The sequence below is a fragment of the Halyomorpha halys genome, unplaced genomic scaffold (genome assembly GCF_000696795.3).
Source record: "Halyomorpha halys isolate HHAL.00 unplaced genomic scaffold, Hhal_1.1 Scaffold25.1, whole genome shotgun sequence".
In the NCBI taxonomy this organism is placed as follows: Eukaryota; Metazoa; Arthropoda; class Insecta; order Hemiptera; family Pentatomidae; genus Halyomorpha; species Halyomorpha halys.
The window spans coordinates 257,021-275,303 of record NW_027107314.1 but is presented as its reverse complement, the minus strand read 5'-3'; the positions used below and the strand labels follow the sequence as shown (position 1 = coordinate 275,303).

Sequence of the window (18,283 nt, the reverse complement as noted above, 5' to 3'; positions counted from 1 at the left end):
GTTCACAATAAAAAAAAAAGAAGTCTCAATCTGAAAGAAACAAAAACTGTAGATTCTATTGAGAAGATAAGTATCCAGCTCTAAGTATAAGATTTGTTAATTAACAAATTACGTTGTGATTGATTCAAAATTAAAAGAGATCCGGGGTAAAAAAAAATCCTATTTATTGAAAGCCTGAAAGGAATCAAATATCTGTGGACAGGCACTGCGACAATCGACAATTCAGTAAACACTGCAGATCAAAGGTTTTGTTCTGTGTTCAATTTCTCAACTCAGTGAACTGCAAATGAGAATAAACTGAATCCCTTTTTTTAGATAGTACCAGGAAGTTTAGAAAAAGTTGGTTTCCTGATGTCTAATGTTGTTTGAACTGAAGGTTACGATGGGGCGCCAGTTTACTTCAAAGGCATTTAATAAAATAACAATGTATCTATCTATTTCTTCAAGTTTTTGTTTATATCATAATTGTAGTTATTTCTACAACTTTAGCTAAATTATTTCATAAGAAAATAAAATAAAAATAGAAAACAAAAAAATAATCTGATGAAGGTATTTTACCTCAGAACCTTATCGTTTTTGTACCTGAAGATTCCTTAATTTAGTAAATTGTGGTAAATTATCATACAACCCAACATTAATTTAATTACCTTCTTTCACCTTAAATGAACAAATAATTGAACCCAAATAAGTAATGAAGGACCAACCAACATTATTGTTGTATGTTTTATAAGCGGTATTTATTTAATTTCGCAACAAAAACCAAATGTTCTATTTATATCTAATAATGATAATGTAGAGGATTGCTATCCCTTGGTCTTACATTGCGAAATGAAAATACTTGAAAAAATTATCACTATAGGATAAATAACACAATTTCGCAAAAAAATATTGGTTAGTTCCTTTTAACACTTGGAAACACGTTTTGTACCGCAGCGGCCCAACTCATCGCTAACAAACTATGAGACATAAACATTCATATCAATCCAAAAAAAAAAAAACCAGACGCCATATCCTTCTCATACAAGAAAACTCCCAACAGAGCACCTAAACTCAACGAACAGACAATACAAACCAAGAAACATCTCACTTACCTAGGCCTTAAACTAGAAACGCATCTATCTTTCACTGCACACATACAGAACAGAATACAAATCGTCAAATCAACATCATACCAACTTAAACACCTCATCTACTCACCAGGGCTGTCACTCAGACTCAAATTACTCATCTACAACACATCTCCTTCGGTCCGGTCAACAAAAACCATTTACACTGAATATGTTTCACTTTTTCTTTTTTATTGAGTTTATTTCATCCAGAGATAAAAAGTTTGCCCATTAAATGTTTCCACTTCGTTATTTTTGTTCAGTACACTTCCGTCAAAATTACGTTTTTTTAAGAACACAGTACTTTTAAAATAGCCAGATTCGCATTTTAAATTAGAAAATATTTTAAACTTTTACCTTGACTATACAACAGAAACAGTAAATGTCCTAGGAAAGAAATTATTGAACTAAAGACCTGAGGTTAATTTTATTACAGAAAACAACTGAACTTTTCACTCATTTTGATTCAATGGCCATTATCATGGAGCTCAATATTTTTTGAGATACATTTTTCAAACGGAAATATATATATATATTTATATTTCCAAATAAGGAGAAACAATAATTTGTGAATATAATGTGGCAAACATCATGAAAAATATGATTCCTAGAAAAACAATCATCACACTACTTTATGGTACATTTAACTAGCCTCAAACCGTTGAATATTTCCCAGCTATATTTTTTCAAACACCAATATTTGTTTGGAAGAAGATAGTTTATCGTATGAAGTAGATTGAAGAACTCACTTGGTAGCAGAACTTCATTTTTATCCGTCCTGACGAAGGCCTGCAAAGTGGGACGAAACCTTGGTTAAAATAGTTTTCTTTTACTATTTTGATTTCTTTAATGACCGTCACCCGGACTATCATTCTCCAACCAATATTTTTTATTCCAAACAAGTTGATTATTAATGAAATATCTCGTTATTATAGTTACATACGAATCTGTTATCAGAAATTTATACATCTATCTATATATAGCAAAAGTTCTAGCTAACTTTACTGGATTATAATACCTTAATCTGTACCTTGACATTTAAGAAAAGTACAAAACACGAAATATGGAATGAAAGGGGATCCAGATTGGCAAGCGGTTAGAATAATTTATAAAACGATAGTATAATAAAATTTTTCAATTTGAATTTTTGTGAGAAAAGTAAAGCTGTTGTGGAGGCACTCATTTAGGTTACAGGATACTTTTAATTCAGTTTTTGAATATTTAATTTTTTTTTTTTTTATGAAAAGATTTATTCATCAATTATAATAAAATAGAACCTTTTAGCCTAGACATTCTTTTCTCAACGTTTCGGCCTACTAAATCTTAATTTTCAATTTCACAGCCTCACAATAATAACTAAAAAAGGTGCAGGGTATCCTGCCTAAGTTAAATGTAATATAGTCAATTACCGAACTTTGGAGTGTTAAAGTAAATTTAAAAAGAATGTTGAGCTTATTAGACTTATTTTATTATAATTAATATACACTACTATAAATAATCAATAACTGAGTTATGCCTCTGGAATAGTTTATTTTATATGTTTATATTTCAAAAGTGCTAATTCAATAACTGTTTGTACAATGAATGTAAAATAAAATGTAGATTTTTTACATACTTACCGTTTGTCGTCGTTTCCCGGCTTTTCTCCGACGTACCATTGCGTATAGTTGATAGAATTGATGACAACTTTTAAGGCTCCATCCGACATGTTGTGCATATGAAGCCAAAAAGTAAGTCTGCAATGCTCGCTGGATTTGACGAAGGGATCCGACCAGACATGGACCTCCTTTGGGCCAGGCTGTTTTAGGTACAGGTACAGGAAGTGGCCTGGAACAAGCGAGTATCTGAGTATCTTGTCTAATTTCAATAACAATCTCTATAAAAAAGTTAGCAGATATGGCTAGATAAAAGGTACGCTCATTGACGATGATATTACGTCGATCCTGTTATTTATTTATTTATGATGCGAACCCCTTACGAACGCAGTTTGTCTGAAATAAATAGTTAAATATATCTTTATTATAATTTTACAAAACTAGTTTTATAAAAATTTAAAATCATTTATATAAACTAATAACAAACAATATACCCAAGCTGAGCTATCTATATTGTTCACAATAAAAAAAAAAGAAGTCTCAATCTGAAAGAAACAAAAACTGTAGATTCTATTGAGAAGATAAGTATCCAGCTCTAAGTATAAGATTTTGGGTTACATATATAAAAAAAAGTTAAAGATCTTATCTTGAGGGTACTGATAGAGATTCATACAAATGATTTGGAATAATATTGTTTATTTTCGACATGTATTGAGTTCAGTTCTCTAGATTCGCGGGAGGGTTTGATAAAAAACAAAAACTCGATAGTTGAAAATTTGAAGTGGAGAATCAAACACGGCTAATTGGAAAGTCCGACCTTTCCAATTAGCCGTGTTTGATTCTCTTCAAATCTATTCGACTAGAAGGTCATAAATTGAAGAAAGATTGTCCGGGTGGCGTTATAAAAAAGGTCCTCAAATAACAATAAAAACTATTTATTTGAAAACAACGATCAGTCCCAAATTGTAGAACTTCATGAGGACTTCAACAAGATACAAAAAACTAAAACTATTCTAAACTTGGGCAGGACTATAGAATGACATAAAACATTTTGAAACTATGTAAGGACTATGAGATAGTGTAAAAAATATAGTAACAATTATATAAAAATGAACTTTGTAAACTAAAAAAAAGAAATAAAGAAAATAACATGAACAGAATAAAATATAAATGATAAGCATTGTGATAAATAATAAGAGTCAAATGCATAGATGGAATTAACACAAAGAAAATAATAGAGAGAATTAAAAAAATAAAACGAATATATTAGAAGCTAAAAGAAGAAACTAAAATTGGTTGTATGGTAAATAAATTAAGTGGAAAAATATAAATCCAGGAAAAAGGAAAAGAACGAACAAATGAGAATACTAACATCCCGTCTTCCCAATAAACAGTAGGAAATACGTTAGAAATGACAGTTAAATATTGTTAATTTGACAATAAGAAAAATATATCTGCGGCTTACTTCAAAGTGGTGCCATCAATATCATAAATATGAAATTATCATAGGGTATTATAATTATAAAACAGAAAATATAAGACATACCAGATAAAAAGAGAAAGTATATATACCATATGATGGCTTATGAAAGTATGGTTAGGTAAGAATATGAAAATATATTTTTTTTTTTTTCGGCCAAGACTCCCATTGGAGTCCTATACTGCCTAACCATGGTTGGGGGTCAAAGTTCTTCATTTTGTGGGACCGCCACGCAATGAAAAAAGTAGACGTCCCAGGCCGGATTCGAACCGCCACCGCCAATAAACATCAAGACTGTGTCTTAACCACTGAGCTATGGGCGGCCCAATATAAAAATATAATATACAAAAATAATGAAATTAACTCTAATAATGAAATAAAATAATATAGGGATTTTAAAAAAAATAATTAAAAAGTTGTAATATTCCTAAAAGAGAGGACCTTTAATTGTATTTTTTTTAAAGTTAGTAGAAATGTACTTGAAATAAACTGTCGTTATATTGAGGAAAGATGAAAGTATACAATAAGGGTATTCAAGATCTTTAGTTTAACATGTTAAAGTGTGTAAAATAGAAAAAGGTGTCTTCCATTTAAAACACATTAAGGAGATATATTTCCTTCTTTCAGCATGTTAAAACAATACCTGATAACATTTAACATGAATAAGAGTCTGTTAATAGGTTTACTAAATGTAGATTGACGTCACGCAACAGACCAGCTGAGCTCCACATTATTTTGTCTGTTGTCGTTTTGATGGAGGTTACGCTTAGTTCGTGTTTGGATTGCGTTTTGGACTTTTAAAACTCAAATACAGTAATGGATAAAAACAATAAAAATAAAACTAGGAGGGGAAACAAAAAACAAGTGAGGTGGAGGAAAGGTGATTATGCATTATCATATGACACAAACCTTAAATTAGGCTGCTTACAATCCTATACTCATAACATTTAGCGTGTTAAAACGTTTTACATTTAATACATCATAAATATCCCTAATGTTAGGAATAGGTACGGAGGTGAATAGTTATTTTATTTTTATATAATGAGAAACATTAATTATAAATTCAATAAATATTAATAAATACAAGGTAAAATTACGAAATAAAAAAAGGTAATGTAAATGAAGTACAATATACTCAAATTAGAGTATATCTGGGAGAATAATAAGCATTTCTTTCCTGAAATATAAAACTCTGACGGGAGAATAAAATATTTAACTTTGATTTAATTTCTAATGGTTGGCTTTTGTGGAATGGACAAATTATTTTTCAAAGTTAAAGAAATGGTTAGGAGTTAAGGCGTGTTCAAATAGTTTAGAGGTGAAAGGTTATGTGGTATTATGGATGATTTGTGTTCGGAAATATTGATATTGAGGCAATTATTGGTTTAGCCCATAGCTTTGCAATATAGGATTTTATAACTTGTAAGAAATGTAAAAATTTGGATTTTAGTTCTGTACGTAAGGTAGAAATAGTAGATTGCAGGAATTTCTGTATGTTATTAGAGAGAATGTTAGGGAAATATATCGACAAGAAAAAGGTAGAAGTAGGTTCTTGGTAGTAAAGAATTAAGTAGGATTTTCTAAGATTCTAGAAGTTTTTATGTGACGTCAGGAGGGTTGTTATTCATAATATTTGTTTAGTCCGTTGAAGGTTTACTAACGTAACTAAGATTGGATACGACTTAATATTATGAAAAATTAGAAATAATTTTTTATTGCAATTCTCATTATCCCGTTCTGAAAAATTAAGAAACTATTTTCTGTATTTTTAGTTATTGGTTTAAATTAAACTGGTCCTAAATTCCGTTTTGTAAGGATTTATATTTATTTCGGGATAAGCCTGCATAAAAATCGTATTTATTCCTATTATAACTCTTAGCTGGCTCTTAGAGACTTACCAAGAAACTCAGGGTATAGGATAAGTTGAGTAATGAAATTGAAGATGGGAGAATAAAAGGAAAATGTAGAAGTGATAGAATTAGAAACACGACATTAAGTTCTCGGCTGAGAGTAAAGAGTTCAAACAATTGAGGAAATTAGCAGTAATTATTTGGTCATGTAAACAGTTCGGAAGGAAACCAGGTGCCAAAATACTGAGACAGAAGGAGGAAAACTCAAGTGAAGGCCCAGGAAGGATATATTCATCACAATAATGATCTGGCAAACATTTAAAGAGTTAAGAAATGTAAAAAGTTCTTTTTAGTAACGGTATAAAGATTATGTTCTAATTTTTGCAATGTGGGTATAATTGGTTTAATGTTGTTCAGGATGCACAAAAACCTTTTTAGAAAGCAATAAGTCTAAGTATAAGTTGGAAGTATGAGAGAAATATAAAATACAAATAAAAGATCCATAAATTTCTGTTGGGGTTATCAGTTTTATGGAAGTTAATGGAGTGTGGCGTCCGTATAAGCGTTGAGCTGATAGGTTAATTGGAGGTGGAACGGTTAATTATGATTTAAAAAATTGCAATTCCTCTCTATATCTTAGCCTCAAGTCTCACAATAAAATTTCCTACCCTTTTTTACAATTTAAAAAATCATATTCCTTTTCAAAACAGTTCCAATGTAGTTTGTTGTCAGTTCCCTGTTCTCCTTACATTATTTTAACATCGACGAATCAACAGCTTAGATTGCCGTACTAGGAAGTCTACGGAGTCTACTTCTTCACAATCCACAAAGGGCTATTGTATGGCGAAGTAACATCCACTACATCCATATGTCTTGTGCCTGTAGACTCTCTAATTATTCCCAAATGTCTCTAATGACAATCACCCGGAATGGACCCTCGTATCGCTGTAACTCCTCCTTACTCCGATTTGTTCTTACCCGGCGGTAGACAACTGTGCCGATTTTAATCTCCTCCTAACGTCTCTATGATTTAAATTCTGGCGAGCTACCCGTTTGTTTTTTCTCGCACTATCCTCTCTCTGACTTTCCGACATGCTTTGCTTAGTGCCATGCCGTTATTTACGACCTCCCCTCCTCCACCAGCTGTGGCCCTATAATCATGTCGGCGCCTCCTAAGCCCAAAAAGAATTTCGAAGGATGAAAATCCAGTTATCGCGTGTATTGAATGATTATAGGCCGCCACTGCTTTTGACATCGGTTCGTCGTGCTCTGACCTTTATCTAACTAATAGACCCTTAAATGATCCCCAAGGGTGCTGTACAGTCTCTCTATTCCCCCTCTTCCTTTGGGGTGACCTGGCGTGTTTAGGTGCCATTCCACGCCTAGTGCTCTCATTTCCTCCCAGATCGCACTGTTGTCGAATTCCCACCCTGCATCACATGAAATCCTGTCGGTAATGCCGTAGAACTGGAACCACGGTCTCAACGCTCCTAGTACTGCCTCTGCTGATTTTTCCTTAACGAGATGGGACATAGCTACTTTACTAAAGAGGTCCATGGCCGTTATCCATTTATAACCCTTCCAAGAGACATCCATTTGAAGGTCGGCTAGGGGCGTGTCAGCCGTGGGCGTTTCTTCCTGTATCACTTTTGGTGGGTGCCGGTCATATTTTGTGCAATGACACACGTCACAAGTACCTACGACTTCCTGTATAGATTTCTTCATACCCCTCCAAAAGTATCTACGCTTCAGGGCTTGCAATGTCTCGTTCACTCCTCTGTGATTCGTCTTCCCCTGATGATACGCCAATGTCACTTCTTTCTGCTGCTTCTCGTCCCGTATTGTATCAACCATCCTCAAGCACCGCACGAATCCGCGGTCTACCCCTAATTGTTCCGATCGCCATAGTTTTTTAATCTTTTCCCATATGACCGCATTGCCCACATAAATATGGTAAGTCCTCCCGGCCTTGGATGCATCTTTTAGTGCTCGATAAATGAGGTCTTCCTTGGTTCCCGGCTGAGACCATGTGGTGTTTATCGTACTGCGTCCGTAGCTGCCATAATCTACTTTCATCAGTCCGGACGTTCTCGTCTTCCAGATTTGCCTCGGATTGTCGTTGATTATTTTGTCGACTCCGTCCATTTCCATGGGTCTCCCCCCTGGTTGAACTGTCGATTTCGAAACCGGGCCTCCTTCGTCTTGGACCTGACCGTCCCTAGTTTCCTCTTCACCTGGTGTCGACTCTCGCAGAAACTGCCTCACATCCCCAGAAGACTCCCACCGATCTACCTCGATGGCATTTGTCATAAGCGCTCAAGATAGCCAATCAGTCACTACGTTTTCTTTCCCCGGTTTGTAGACTATCTCGGTATTGTATTGATTGAAGAGCTCTTTCCAACTGGTAACCATCCCAAAGGACTCCTTCAATTTACCTACCCATTGGAGGGGGCGGTGGTCAGTCTGTACCCTGAATTTTCTCCCAAATACATAAGGTCGGAAATGATCAACGGCCCATACTATCCCCAACAATTCCCTCTCTAGCGCGCTATATCTCGTTCCAGCATCCGTAAGGCATCTGCTTGCATAAGCAACAGGGCGCTCCGCTCCTTCCTCTTCCTGAGATAGGAGTCCGTACTCGGTAGCGTCTGACGTAATAGTGAATCGCCGTTCGAATTTAGGAAAGGCCAGGACAGGTTCCTTCTGCAGTTGTTCCATACACTTGCGGAGTTTATTCGCCATGGCAGGGGTCACGATCATTCGGCTTCCTTTCTTTATTAATTGGTACCAAATATTCTATCATTTCTGGCACAAATCTCCGATAATAGTTCAGGGTACCTAGCAACCTCCGAACTTCCTTAACATCCCTTGGCACTGCCATCTTTTGGATCGCCTCAACCTTCTGTGGATCAGGCTTGATTCCCTGTCCTGCGATCACATGTCCTAAAAAGTTAATTTACTCCCGACCTAGCACCGACTGGTCCTGGAACAGTTTCAACCCAAATTGTCGAATCATCTGAAAGAACTTCTCCAGATGCCTTATATGCTCCTCTTCGGAATTGCTAAACACGAGAAGGTCGTCCGTGTAGACCTGACACATGGATTCATCCAAGCCTCGTAAAATTTCGCCCACCAGGCGCTGGAAAGTGATTGGTGCGCCTTTCAACCCGAACGGCATACGGGTGAATTCATAATGACCCCTTTCAAACGTGAAGGCCTTTTGTGTTGGTCCTTGGGGTGCATTGATATTCAGCTTTAAGGTCAAGGGTGCTGAATATGATTACTCCTCCTAATCTGTCTAGAATGTCCTCTAGGCTCGGGATCGGATATTTTTCGTCTACTGTATTATTTAGCTTTCTATGATCTATTACGACTAGATATTTTTTGGTATCTCCCCTGGTAGACTCTTCTTCTTTACAATCCACAAAGGGCTATTGTATGGTGAAGTACAATCCACTATTATGTCTTGTGCCTGTAGACTCTCTAATTATTCCCGATTGTGTTGTCGGAGTGCCTGAGGATATCTTCTTTCTTTCACGTACGTAACCATATCTCGCTTTAATGAGATTTTATGGAGTGTCTTACCCGTCTTCCCCAACCTATTTCCCTGCTTGAAGAATATATCCGAGTATTCCTTTGCTATTAACTCCATCCAATTACCCGTCTTGTTAACGGCCCCTACTCGCGGTGTCCCTCCCCTCGCAAGTCGTTGACTACTGAATTTCTTCCGTCCTAACCGAATATCCCATCGGTTCCCCACATTCCTTATTCACGATTATAATCTGATACTCGCGTGGCATATTCCCCACTACGTGCATCATTAATTTGCCTCCGTTGTGGAATCCGCGAATGAGAGAGCCCAGATCTAATATAACTTCCCCTTCCACGCTACAGGGTCCACCCAGGGTGATTAACTTATAATGACATACCTGAACATTGGGCTGGGGTGTCCTCTTTCCTTTTCTCAGCTTGTTAACGCCTCTCGACACTCGTGTTGGAGCTCCCTGTATCGACCAAGCACCGTACTCCTCTCACTTCGATAATAGGCAGGCCACTGCTTTCGTTTCCCACCTTGCAACTCACCATCGTGCGGCCGCCGCTCTCTATACATTCTCCTCAGATCTCTTCAGTGGATGCTCTCCTCCCGTTTGCTCTCCTCCATTCGTTCTCGATGTGTTCAGCCGTTTCTCCATCCTCAACATCTGTCGCTGCTCGACTTCTCTCGTCTATGTCACTCTCTGCACATTAACCTCCATGGGTTCTCCTTGGTTCGGCTCTTTCCTCCGGTACATATAGGGGGATCTTCTCGCTATGTGGCCCTCGTTCCCACATTCGAAGAGGACATTGGGCCACCAGGTGACCTGTTTTCTCACATCCGTGGCACCTCCGCTCTTCTTTTCAACCGTTATTCCTAGGCTTGGCCTGGTTCGTTCTTCTGTCGCCTGAGTCTCTTTCCCAGCCAACATCTCTCTGGTCCTTTTTCGTCCAAGGCGCTGGGTTGTTCTTCGGACGGGTATACGTTACTCTATTCCACACCCTTCTTCAACCTCCATCCCGGTGTCCTCTTCTCGGGCGCTTGCATCTATCATATCTTGGGCACATTCTATAAATGTGCGCTCACGTGGCAGTCGTTCTCGCTTGTTGGTTTCTTTTGCCAGCTGCATCCTTCAATAACACGTCCAGGAAGTTCGACTTCCATCGCGCCACCTTCGCGCTCTGTGTCTCTCTCATCTTCTATATGACTAAATTCAAATGGGCGAGTAACGATACCGCATATTGCCCATTTGACTGACCCTGTTTTCTTCTCTCACGGAACATGTAGAAAATATCCTCCACCTTAATCCATCTTCCCCCTCCGTAAGCATTTTTCAGTCGTTCGGCCAAGGTGTCTCCTCATCAGCTTGGATGTGATTAAGGATGGTCCGCTTAGTTCTGCAAATTAATGCCGCCTACAGCGAAATAGCATCATTTCTATCTAGCAGGTCCTCCGATACCTTGGCCAAGTTAAACGTTTGGTAAAACAAAGATTTAAAAACGAGAAAAGGGAGAGAGAAATGACCGACTCGGTTGCTACTCAAACAGCCTTTTATTGAGACCAGCTCGCCACTGTAGGTAGTTTCAACTACTCCAAATGGACCGTCCTACTTTTGTTTTGTCCTTTGAAAATCTCTTAGTGACCACGTTATGTTCTCTGATTGTGATTATCCTGAATGAGCCCTCGTAGCTCTGCAGCTCTTTTCCACGGTTCGTCCCTACTTTCCGGTATACCACAGTCTCAATTTTAATTTGGCCCGTTAAATCGCGGACACCAAGGTTTTGCCTTGCCACCCGTTTTTGCTTCTCCCTCCATCGTGCCATACTATTAACGGCAATAGTATCCTCTCCTACCACCGTATCCCGATAATCCCTGCGACGCCCACGTAATCCAAAAATAATAGTAAAATATTATTATACCATTTCAATGTTATATTACTATATTATTAATCTATTATATATTATAATTATAGTATTACTAATAATATTATTACCTAGTATATAATCATCAGTTATTTATTAAATACAATATTACTTAAGTCTAATGGTAACTAGTCATTACTGCCCCATTGCTATGTTCATTAGAATCTAAGACTAATAATAAAAATATTTATTTGAAAATAACCAGTGGCTAAAGAATTTTATCTAAATTATCACTATTTAATTTTATCTATTTATTTATACTATCACTGTTACTTGATTACCCTGTGCATTAGCAGAACAAAAAAAATCATGTAAAAAAAGTCTCGAGGCCATCTTCTTTTGAGACTTTAACGATTATTAGGGAACATAAAAACATGTGGATTTATGCAGTTATATTAGAAGTATTGGTGGCGTTGGTTCAAGTGAGTTACTTTCATTAAAAATTATTAAATACTCCATAAAAAAACAACACAAAATTTTATTTTATGTTTAGTATTATATTCTCGCAAAAACAAAGCTGAGAGTAATTGATAGCTTGGATGAGAGAAAGTGTAGGAGCTGAAGCATCCCTGTGAAGTGTCTTGTCTTAAAGTTGTCAAGTGCTGCCTCTTAATCAAAGGATATAATTTCCTATTTATTACTCTAATAAATCTTGACTTTATCCGTGAATATTCTCGGAATTCCAGCTATTAAATTTAGTTTGATATTTATTTATCCTCTTTTTCACCCGTGATTCTTTTGTAACAATTTGACCTCAAATTACTGAATTTGAGTCCGTTAAATGTTGCCGTCTGTTCTTTTGGGGTCTATTTTGAGCTAATTCCACAACCCATTTTGAAATACGATGTCTCTTGTTACTCACTAATCTACTATGAGTGTTTTAAACAGTTTAAGCACATAATATTTAAATAATATTTTATCATATTATATATTATAACCTTCTTAAAAGATCAGATATATATGCAACAGATATATATATGGTTATATGTGCTGACTATACATATAACCATTCCGTAACCTACCACTACATAACATGGTAGCGATTACTAACTTTATTGTTAAGGTAAATATATTGTATATATTTATAGAGATATAGCAATCGAATATTAAATATTAAGGTTAGATAACATTTATTTTACTATTATAATAAATAAAAAACAGAGTTATATTATTCCATAGTAATATGGTAGAGAGGATGGAAAAGGGTCATCTTGTATTAAAGATTGAATATGTAGTATTTTATGTCCAACTGAAACTTTAAAAGACATTGTAGGAAGAGTTTCTCTTTAACACGCATAAATGAATGCCACGGATATAATTATTTGAGTGGCAACGGCCCGGAAGTAACTGGCTGCTTCGTTTGTTCTGGTCAAACGAGCCAAACTAGGGTAGTTAAACATTTCGAGAAAAGGTTTGAATGTGAATTATGAAGGTACATTGCATCCTAATAGTAAAAGAGCCCGGTTGAAAAAACGTCAATTATTTCATCCACATTTTTTATTCCTTTAATGAAAAGTATAATTAATAGAAAAAGTTGATGAATCTGCCAAATATTGTTTGGGGAATGAAATCGGACGGATGTTTAAAAATGTTAAAATTAATTTTTCATAAAGAAGCTCCATATCTTTGGAACTACGTACAACACTAGAAAGCGTAATAGAACAACATTTCATGAAATATATAATAAAAATACAGCAGTTGGTAAATTTACTGTCGAAAATACTTTTTTCAGGAACTATGAAACGTAAAAATATCTATTAGCTCTTAAATTAAAGCTGGTTTGGTGTGTTTTAAAGTAGTTCATCTATGTTTATCTTTGTAGGAGAAGTTTTCATGATATTTGGCAAAATCGAAGGGTTTTAATGTACTATAAAGTTGTTTATGATGGTTATTTTCGTAGGGGGAGTAGTTTTTATGATATTTGCATATCTTTAAAAATATCCACAGCATTAGAAAACCTAATTTAACAACATTTAAAGTAGAATGCATTTTATAAAATATGAGTTCTAGCAGAGTTGTTTATGTTCAATAGTTCTTGAGATACAGTTGAAAAAAACATTCCATAAAGCATATACTGAAAAATCAGTAGTTAGTGGATTTATTGAGGAAAATCTTTATCTCAGGAAAGAATCTTATTTAATAGCATAAATAAATAGTTTGTTTATCTAATAGTGGATAGTGTAGTTTTAATCTAAAATTATAGTTGTAAAAATTAATGAAGTTTTAAAAAAAATAGGGCTGATTTTGACTTGTGATTGATGACCTGGGTAAAATAGCCTGTAAAACATTTTTTAAATTTTGATGTGAGGTTTGAATTTATATTTAAGATTGTCATTGAGGGTTGATATAATAAAGAGTGTTGAGCCTTAAAAAGGATTCCATTTGATTTATTTAGTAGTTTATAAAGTTTATCTTCGAAGGAGTAGTCGTTTTTATGACAAATTGAGGAAATGTTGATTTCTAGTTGTTCGGATAAGATTTTTAATTTATGAAAAACTATATTAAAGGAACATGCAAATATCTGCCGAGAACCAAATTGAAGATGAGTTTTGAACCAATTTGAAATTGAGTTCAATTTCAAAAGTTCAAGTAGTTTATTACGTTCATCTTCGCAGAGGTGGTAGTTTTTATGATATTTACATATGAATATTTTATTTAATGAATATTAAACATAATGAATATTTTATTTAATATATGAAATTTTATCCAAACAACTTTAAATCAATTTATTTTACCAAATTCATGAAAAATCTTCTTGGAAGATAAACGATATAAATTATTTTTAATCTCATTAAACTAGCATCAATTTGAGTAATAATTGATAGTACATCTCATGGTTGCAGATATAAAGATTACCCATAGTCAATTCACTACTTATTTTTCCGTATATTTTTTATGAAATGTTGCTTTTAAAAAAACTGTACCTCGAGAACTTTTAAACGTAAAAAGCTTTGTGAGGGATGATATTTTGGTAAATTTACTCTATTTTGATTGATTATTAAATTTATTTACAAGGTGTTCTGGTACTGTTGGAAGTTTTAACTTTTTTTTAATTTTTATTCTCCTTTATGTATACTTGGAAAACTCATCAATATTCACTAGTAATTATACATTGTTGTCATTACAGTAATAAAAAATTGGGGTGAAGTAACTGACTTTTTTCTTATCTTGAGGTCTTGGACAATAAGTAAAAAGAGCCTTGTCTGTTATTTCACGTATTTTATGGTCTAGGTAAAAATTAAATCACTGTTTCAATGGAAAATAATAAATATTTTTTGATTAAAAATAATGACTTTTTTTCAATTAATCAATATTTTTTAAAGCAGTGGATGTGGCCCTTTTTATTGAAAATTATGTACGCTTTTATAATTCATAACCAAACCTTCTCCCGAAATGAGTTTTCTGAAGGAACACACAATTTCAAATATTCCTTTAGGTAGAAGCAATTGGCCTCTCCAAATAATTATGTTTTTAGTTGGAATGAAATGCTATTGTGTTAGAACATATAACATAAATATATAATATATATATATAACAGTGTTGTGGATTAACCAACACGTGCTCTCATTATGTCATATTGTATTGTATTTTATGACACCTAATTTTATAATAACCTCAAAGATTGGTTATGTTTCTTCACATTGCCATCAGAAGCAAGAATGGTAAGTGACATATTTTAGGTTTAATAATATTTTTTTCATTAAAATTCTAGGACAAAGTATACCATATTAAGTAGTATAATATGGTATATACTGGGGGAGGGGGAGGGTGGAATAAACCAAAAGTCAAAAAGAAGAGTTATTACGTGAATTGAGGATTATTACGTTGATATAAATTCCCCACATCAATGTAATTATCTGTAAAGCCGCCCATTTAATCGTAAATGTCTGAATATCAGTTGTAGTAAATGCCATTTCCAATAATGTGGTTCATCAACTGTGGAAATAAATTAAACGATTATCGAGAAATTCATGCTTATGCCTCTGTTCTATTCAAACTGACTCAATTTAATTAACTAAGTTTTGATTATTTTGAAATTTTTTCAATTACTTTTCTGAGTTAGTGAAAAATTAATTCTTTTATGGAAAACATTACAATATTACGTTTGGTTAAAAAAAAATTGTGAATATTTAAAAATTTCTTTATTACAAGTTCGGCTTGTATAACCACAAATTTTGATTTATCCTTAGTTATATGTTTATCGTTTAAAGTTGCCCACGCTCAGCGGAGAAGGGGGTGAGTTAAAGGAAAAAAAAAAAAAAAATATAGTCGCAAAACGGAAAAAAAGACAAAACAATGAAGAATAAATTGGTCCTTAGGCGCCACGTTATTTTTTCCTTGGAAATAACGAAAACTCCGAAAAAATAACCCCACAATATAACTGAAATATACCCTTACATAAATAATTATCAAATTATGACACCTGGCGAATACCTTTACATGAAGATAACAGAAAACCTAGGGGTGTTACCTCCTACCAGTTGAATTATCTTAATTTTAAGTGAACATAACAAAAAAAAGCATAGGTAAATTAACAAGCATAAGAAAGAACAGAAGAACTATATGTACAACAGTTTAATGATAAGAAGAAAAATATTTACACAGAATGAAAAAGAATTCATATCAATTAATAAAACAATGGGAACTTATAGGTTGACTTAACTTTAACTTAAATGATTAACCTTATCAACTATTATTTACATTATTGTACAAAAGAATATAAAAGCGATATTAAAATTTAAAAAAAATAAAAAATAAAATTTAGTTCGAAACCCACGTAGTCTTTGGGTGTACTCCTGGCAGAACACAAGGTTGTCCGATATTTGCTTATTATTTAACAATCGTAACGTGTTCTAAAATCAAACTATCACCATCAAAAAACCAAAAACCACTCGTCTGAACATACGTGTACCAAAATCAACTGTTGCCTTCACAAAAAGAAAACCCACTCGTCTGAACATATCGCTCGTCTGTTGTTTTCCCCATGACAACCGTAACACACCTTGTCTACACAGATCTAGCCAGTGTTTTTATTTCACAATGGCAACCGTAACACTTGCTTGGCCTTACATGTTTATTGTAACAGTTTTTTTTAAACAGTTACGATGGGGGATAGGAAGGATATGGTCTCGTGCAAAACACACCTCTAACAATTTACAGTGCAGTGACCATGAACTATTATAATTATGATTAATTATAAAATAGAAAAAAAAATTATATAATTTTAAAAGTTGTTTATTAAAACAACATAAAAAAACTGGTGCTATATGTAGAGAAACAAAAGATTCGATTGTTGTCACTGTTCCTAATAGAACTGGCTCTACCCTTCTTGATAAAATTATTGAAAACACTGCAGATGGTAGCACAATTTATTCTGACAGTTGGAAAGGTTACTAATGTAACCAAACAAATACAATAATAAAAGAAGGATTCCTACATGCTAAGGTTAATCATAAATACAATTTTATTGACCCTGATATAGGAGTTCATAGACAGACAGTTGAGAGAATGTGGGGTAGTGCTAAATGAAGGGACAAGAGACATCATTGGAAATCTTATTGATCAGAGTTCATATGGCGACAGTATCAGGTGAAAGAAATTAGAGATTGTTTTCATCTATATTAAATTCCATATCGGCCCATTTTCCACCGAAATCTGATTGACTACTTTACATAAATAAAATGTTTTGAATTTTAAAGTGTTTTGATTTTAAATAAAGTTTTTTTATTCTATAATTTGTTGCAAAAACTTTAGGTGTAGATTGGCGCATTAGCAGAATTTTTACCGCGGTGGCGTTAATACGTAAGTACCCATGTGTACTGCTCTACATTCCAAAAAGGGTGAGGGGTGCAGTACTTCGTAAGGAAGAACTGTTACTTGACCAACGGCTGTGCAAGAAGGTGATTTGATCTGAACACGCTTGAACACCACATTTTTAAAACACATGAAAAAATAAGTGGTAGGTGAACATGTTTTTAATCAAAAATCAGTATCAATTAACAGAAAAATTTCATGATGAAAAATATGTTAAAGAAGAACTAATACAAAATCTCCTTTTCTCACTCAGTGCTCAATACTTTTAAAACTATCTACGGCAAGATAAAAATTAATAGACTTTTTCAGAAGTAGTTTAAATTCGCTAAAACTTGACCCTTACTAAATCCTTTTCTAGAATTATTACGGGCGATTCTTCCACTTACACCACATTTCACTCCTAGAGAATTGACATGAACGGAAGTTTATGAAATTTAATTGAGAAAAAAAAAGAACTTTAGATCCATTGAAAAAGTCTTTTTTTTATTTATTACTTTCTCTTTGTCTTTAGTTATTGTTTAAACTCGAGTTCTCGGTAAAGCTAATTTTACTTTCGGTTTCACTTTTCAATAAACCTTCGTTATTAGTTTTATACTTTTAATATTCACATCAAGTTTAATTGTCACGTTTCCGAGAAACACTTCCGAACGGAACACTTTCACTGATGAATTTCCTATTTAAAATATAAAACGAATAACGAAACAAATGAGGAAACACCACAAAGTGAAAAAAAAAAAAACGGAATGCAAATATTTTGACAGTAAATACCTGAAGGGAATGCACGCTCAAAGAGGACCAAATTGTTTCCGAGAATGCAATAATTGATTTCATGTCTCTTTGGGCGAACAATTAAACACAATTCCTTTTCATCCACCTCTTTTTTTTATAAATTAATATTACGGCTTTATTTTTCATTAGCTTTGGACCCAACGATTAGCATTGTTTTTTGTAGAAATTAGTAAATTAATCTGATTCTTTTTC

The 18,283-nt window shown here is 34.1% G+C and overlaps 1 protein-coding gene across 1 annotated transcript in view; it reads right to left on the bottom strand.

Annotated features, from left to right (window-relative positions):
- Nucleotides 1-18,283, bottom strand: part of LOC106682777 (leukocyte tyrosine kinase receptor) — a gene marked incomplete in the record, with an annotated part of 211,157 nt that overhangs the window by 44,317 nt on the left and 148,557 nt on the right. Inside the window, 1 exon segment of the mRNA XM_067045603.1 lies at nucleotides 2,726-2,933. Coding sequence (XP_066901704.1) covers nucleotides 2,726-2,933 — 208 coding nt within the window.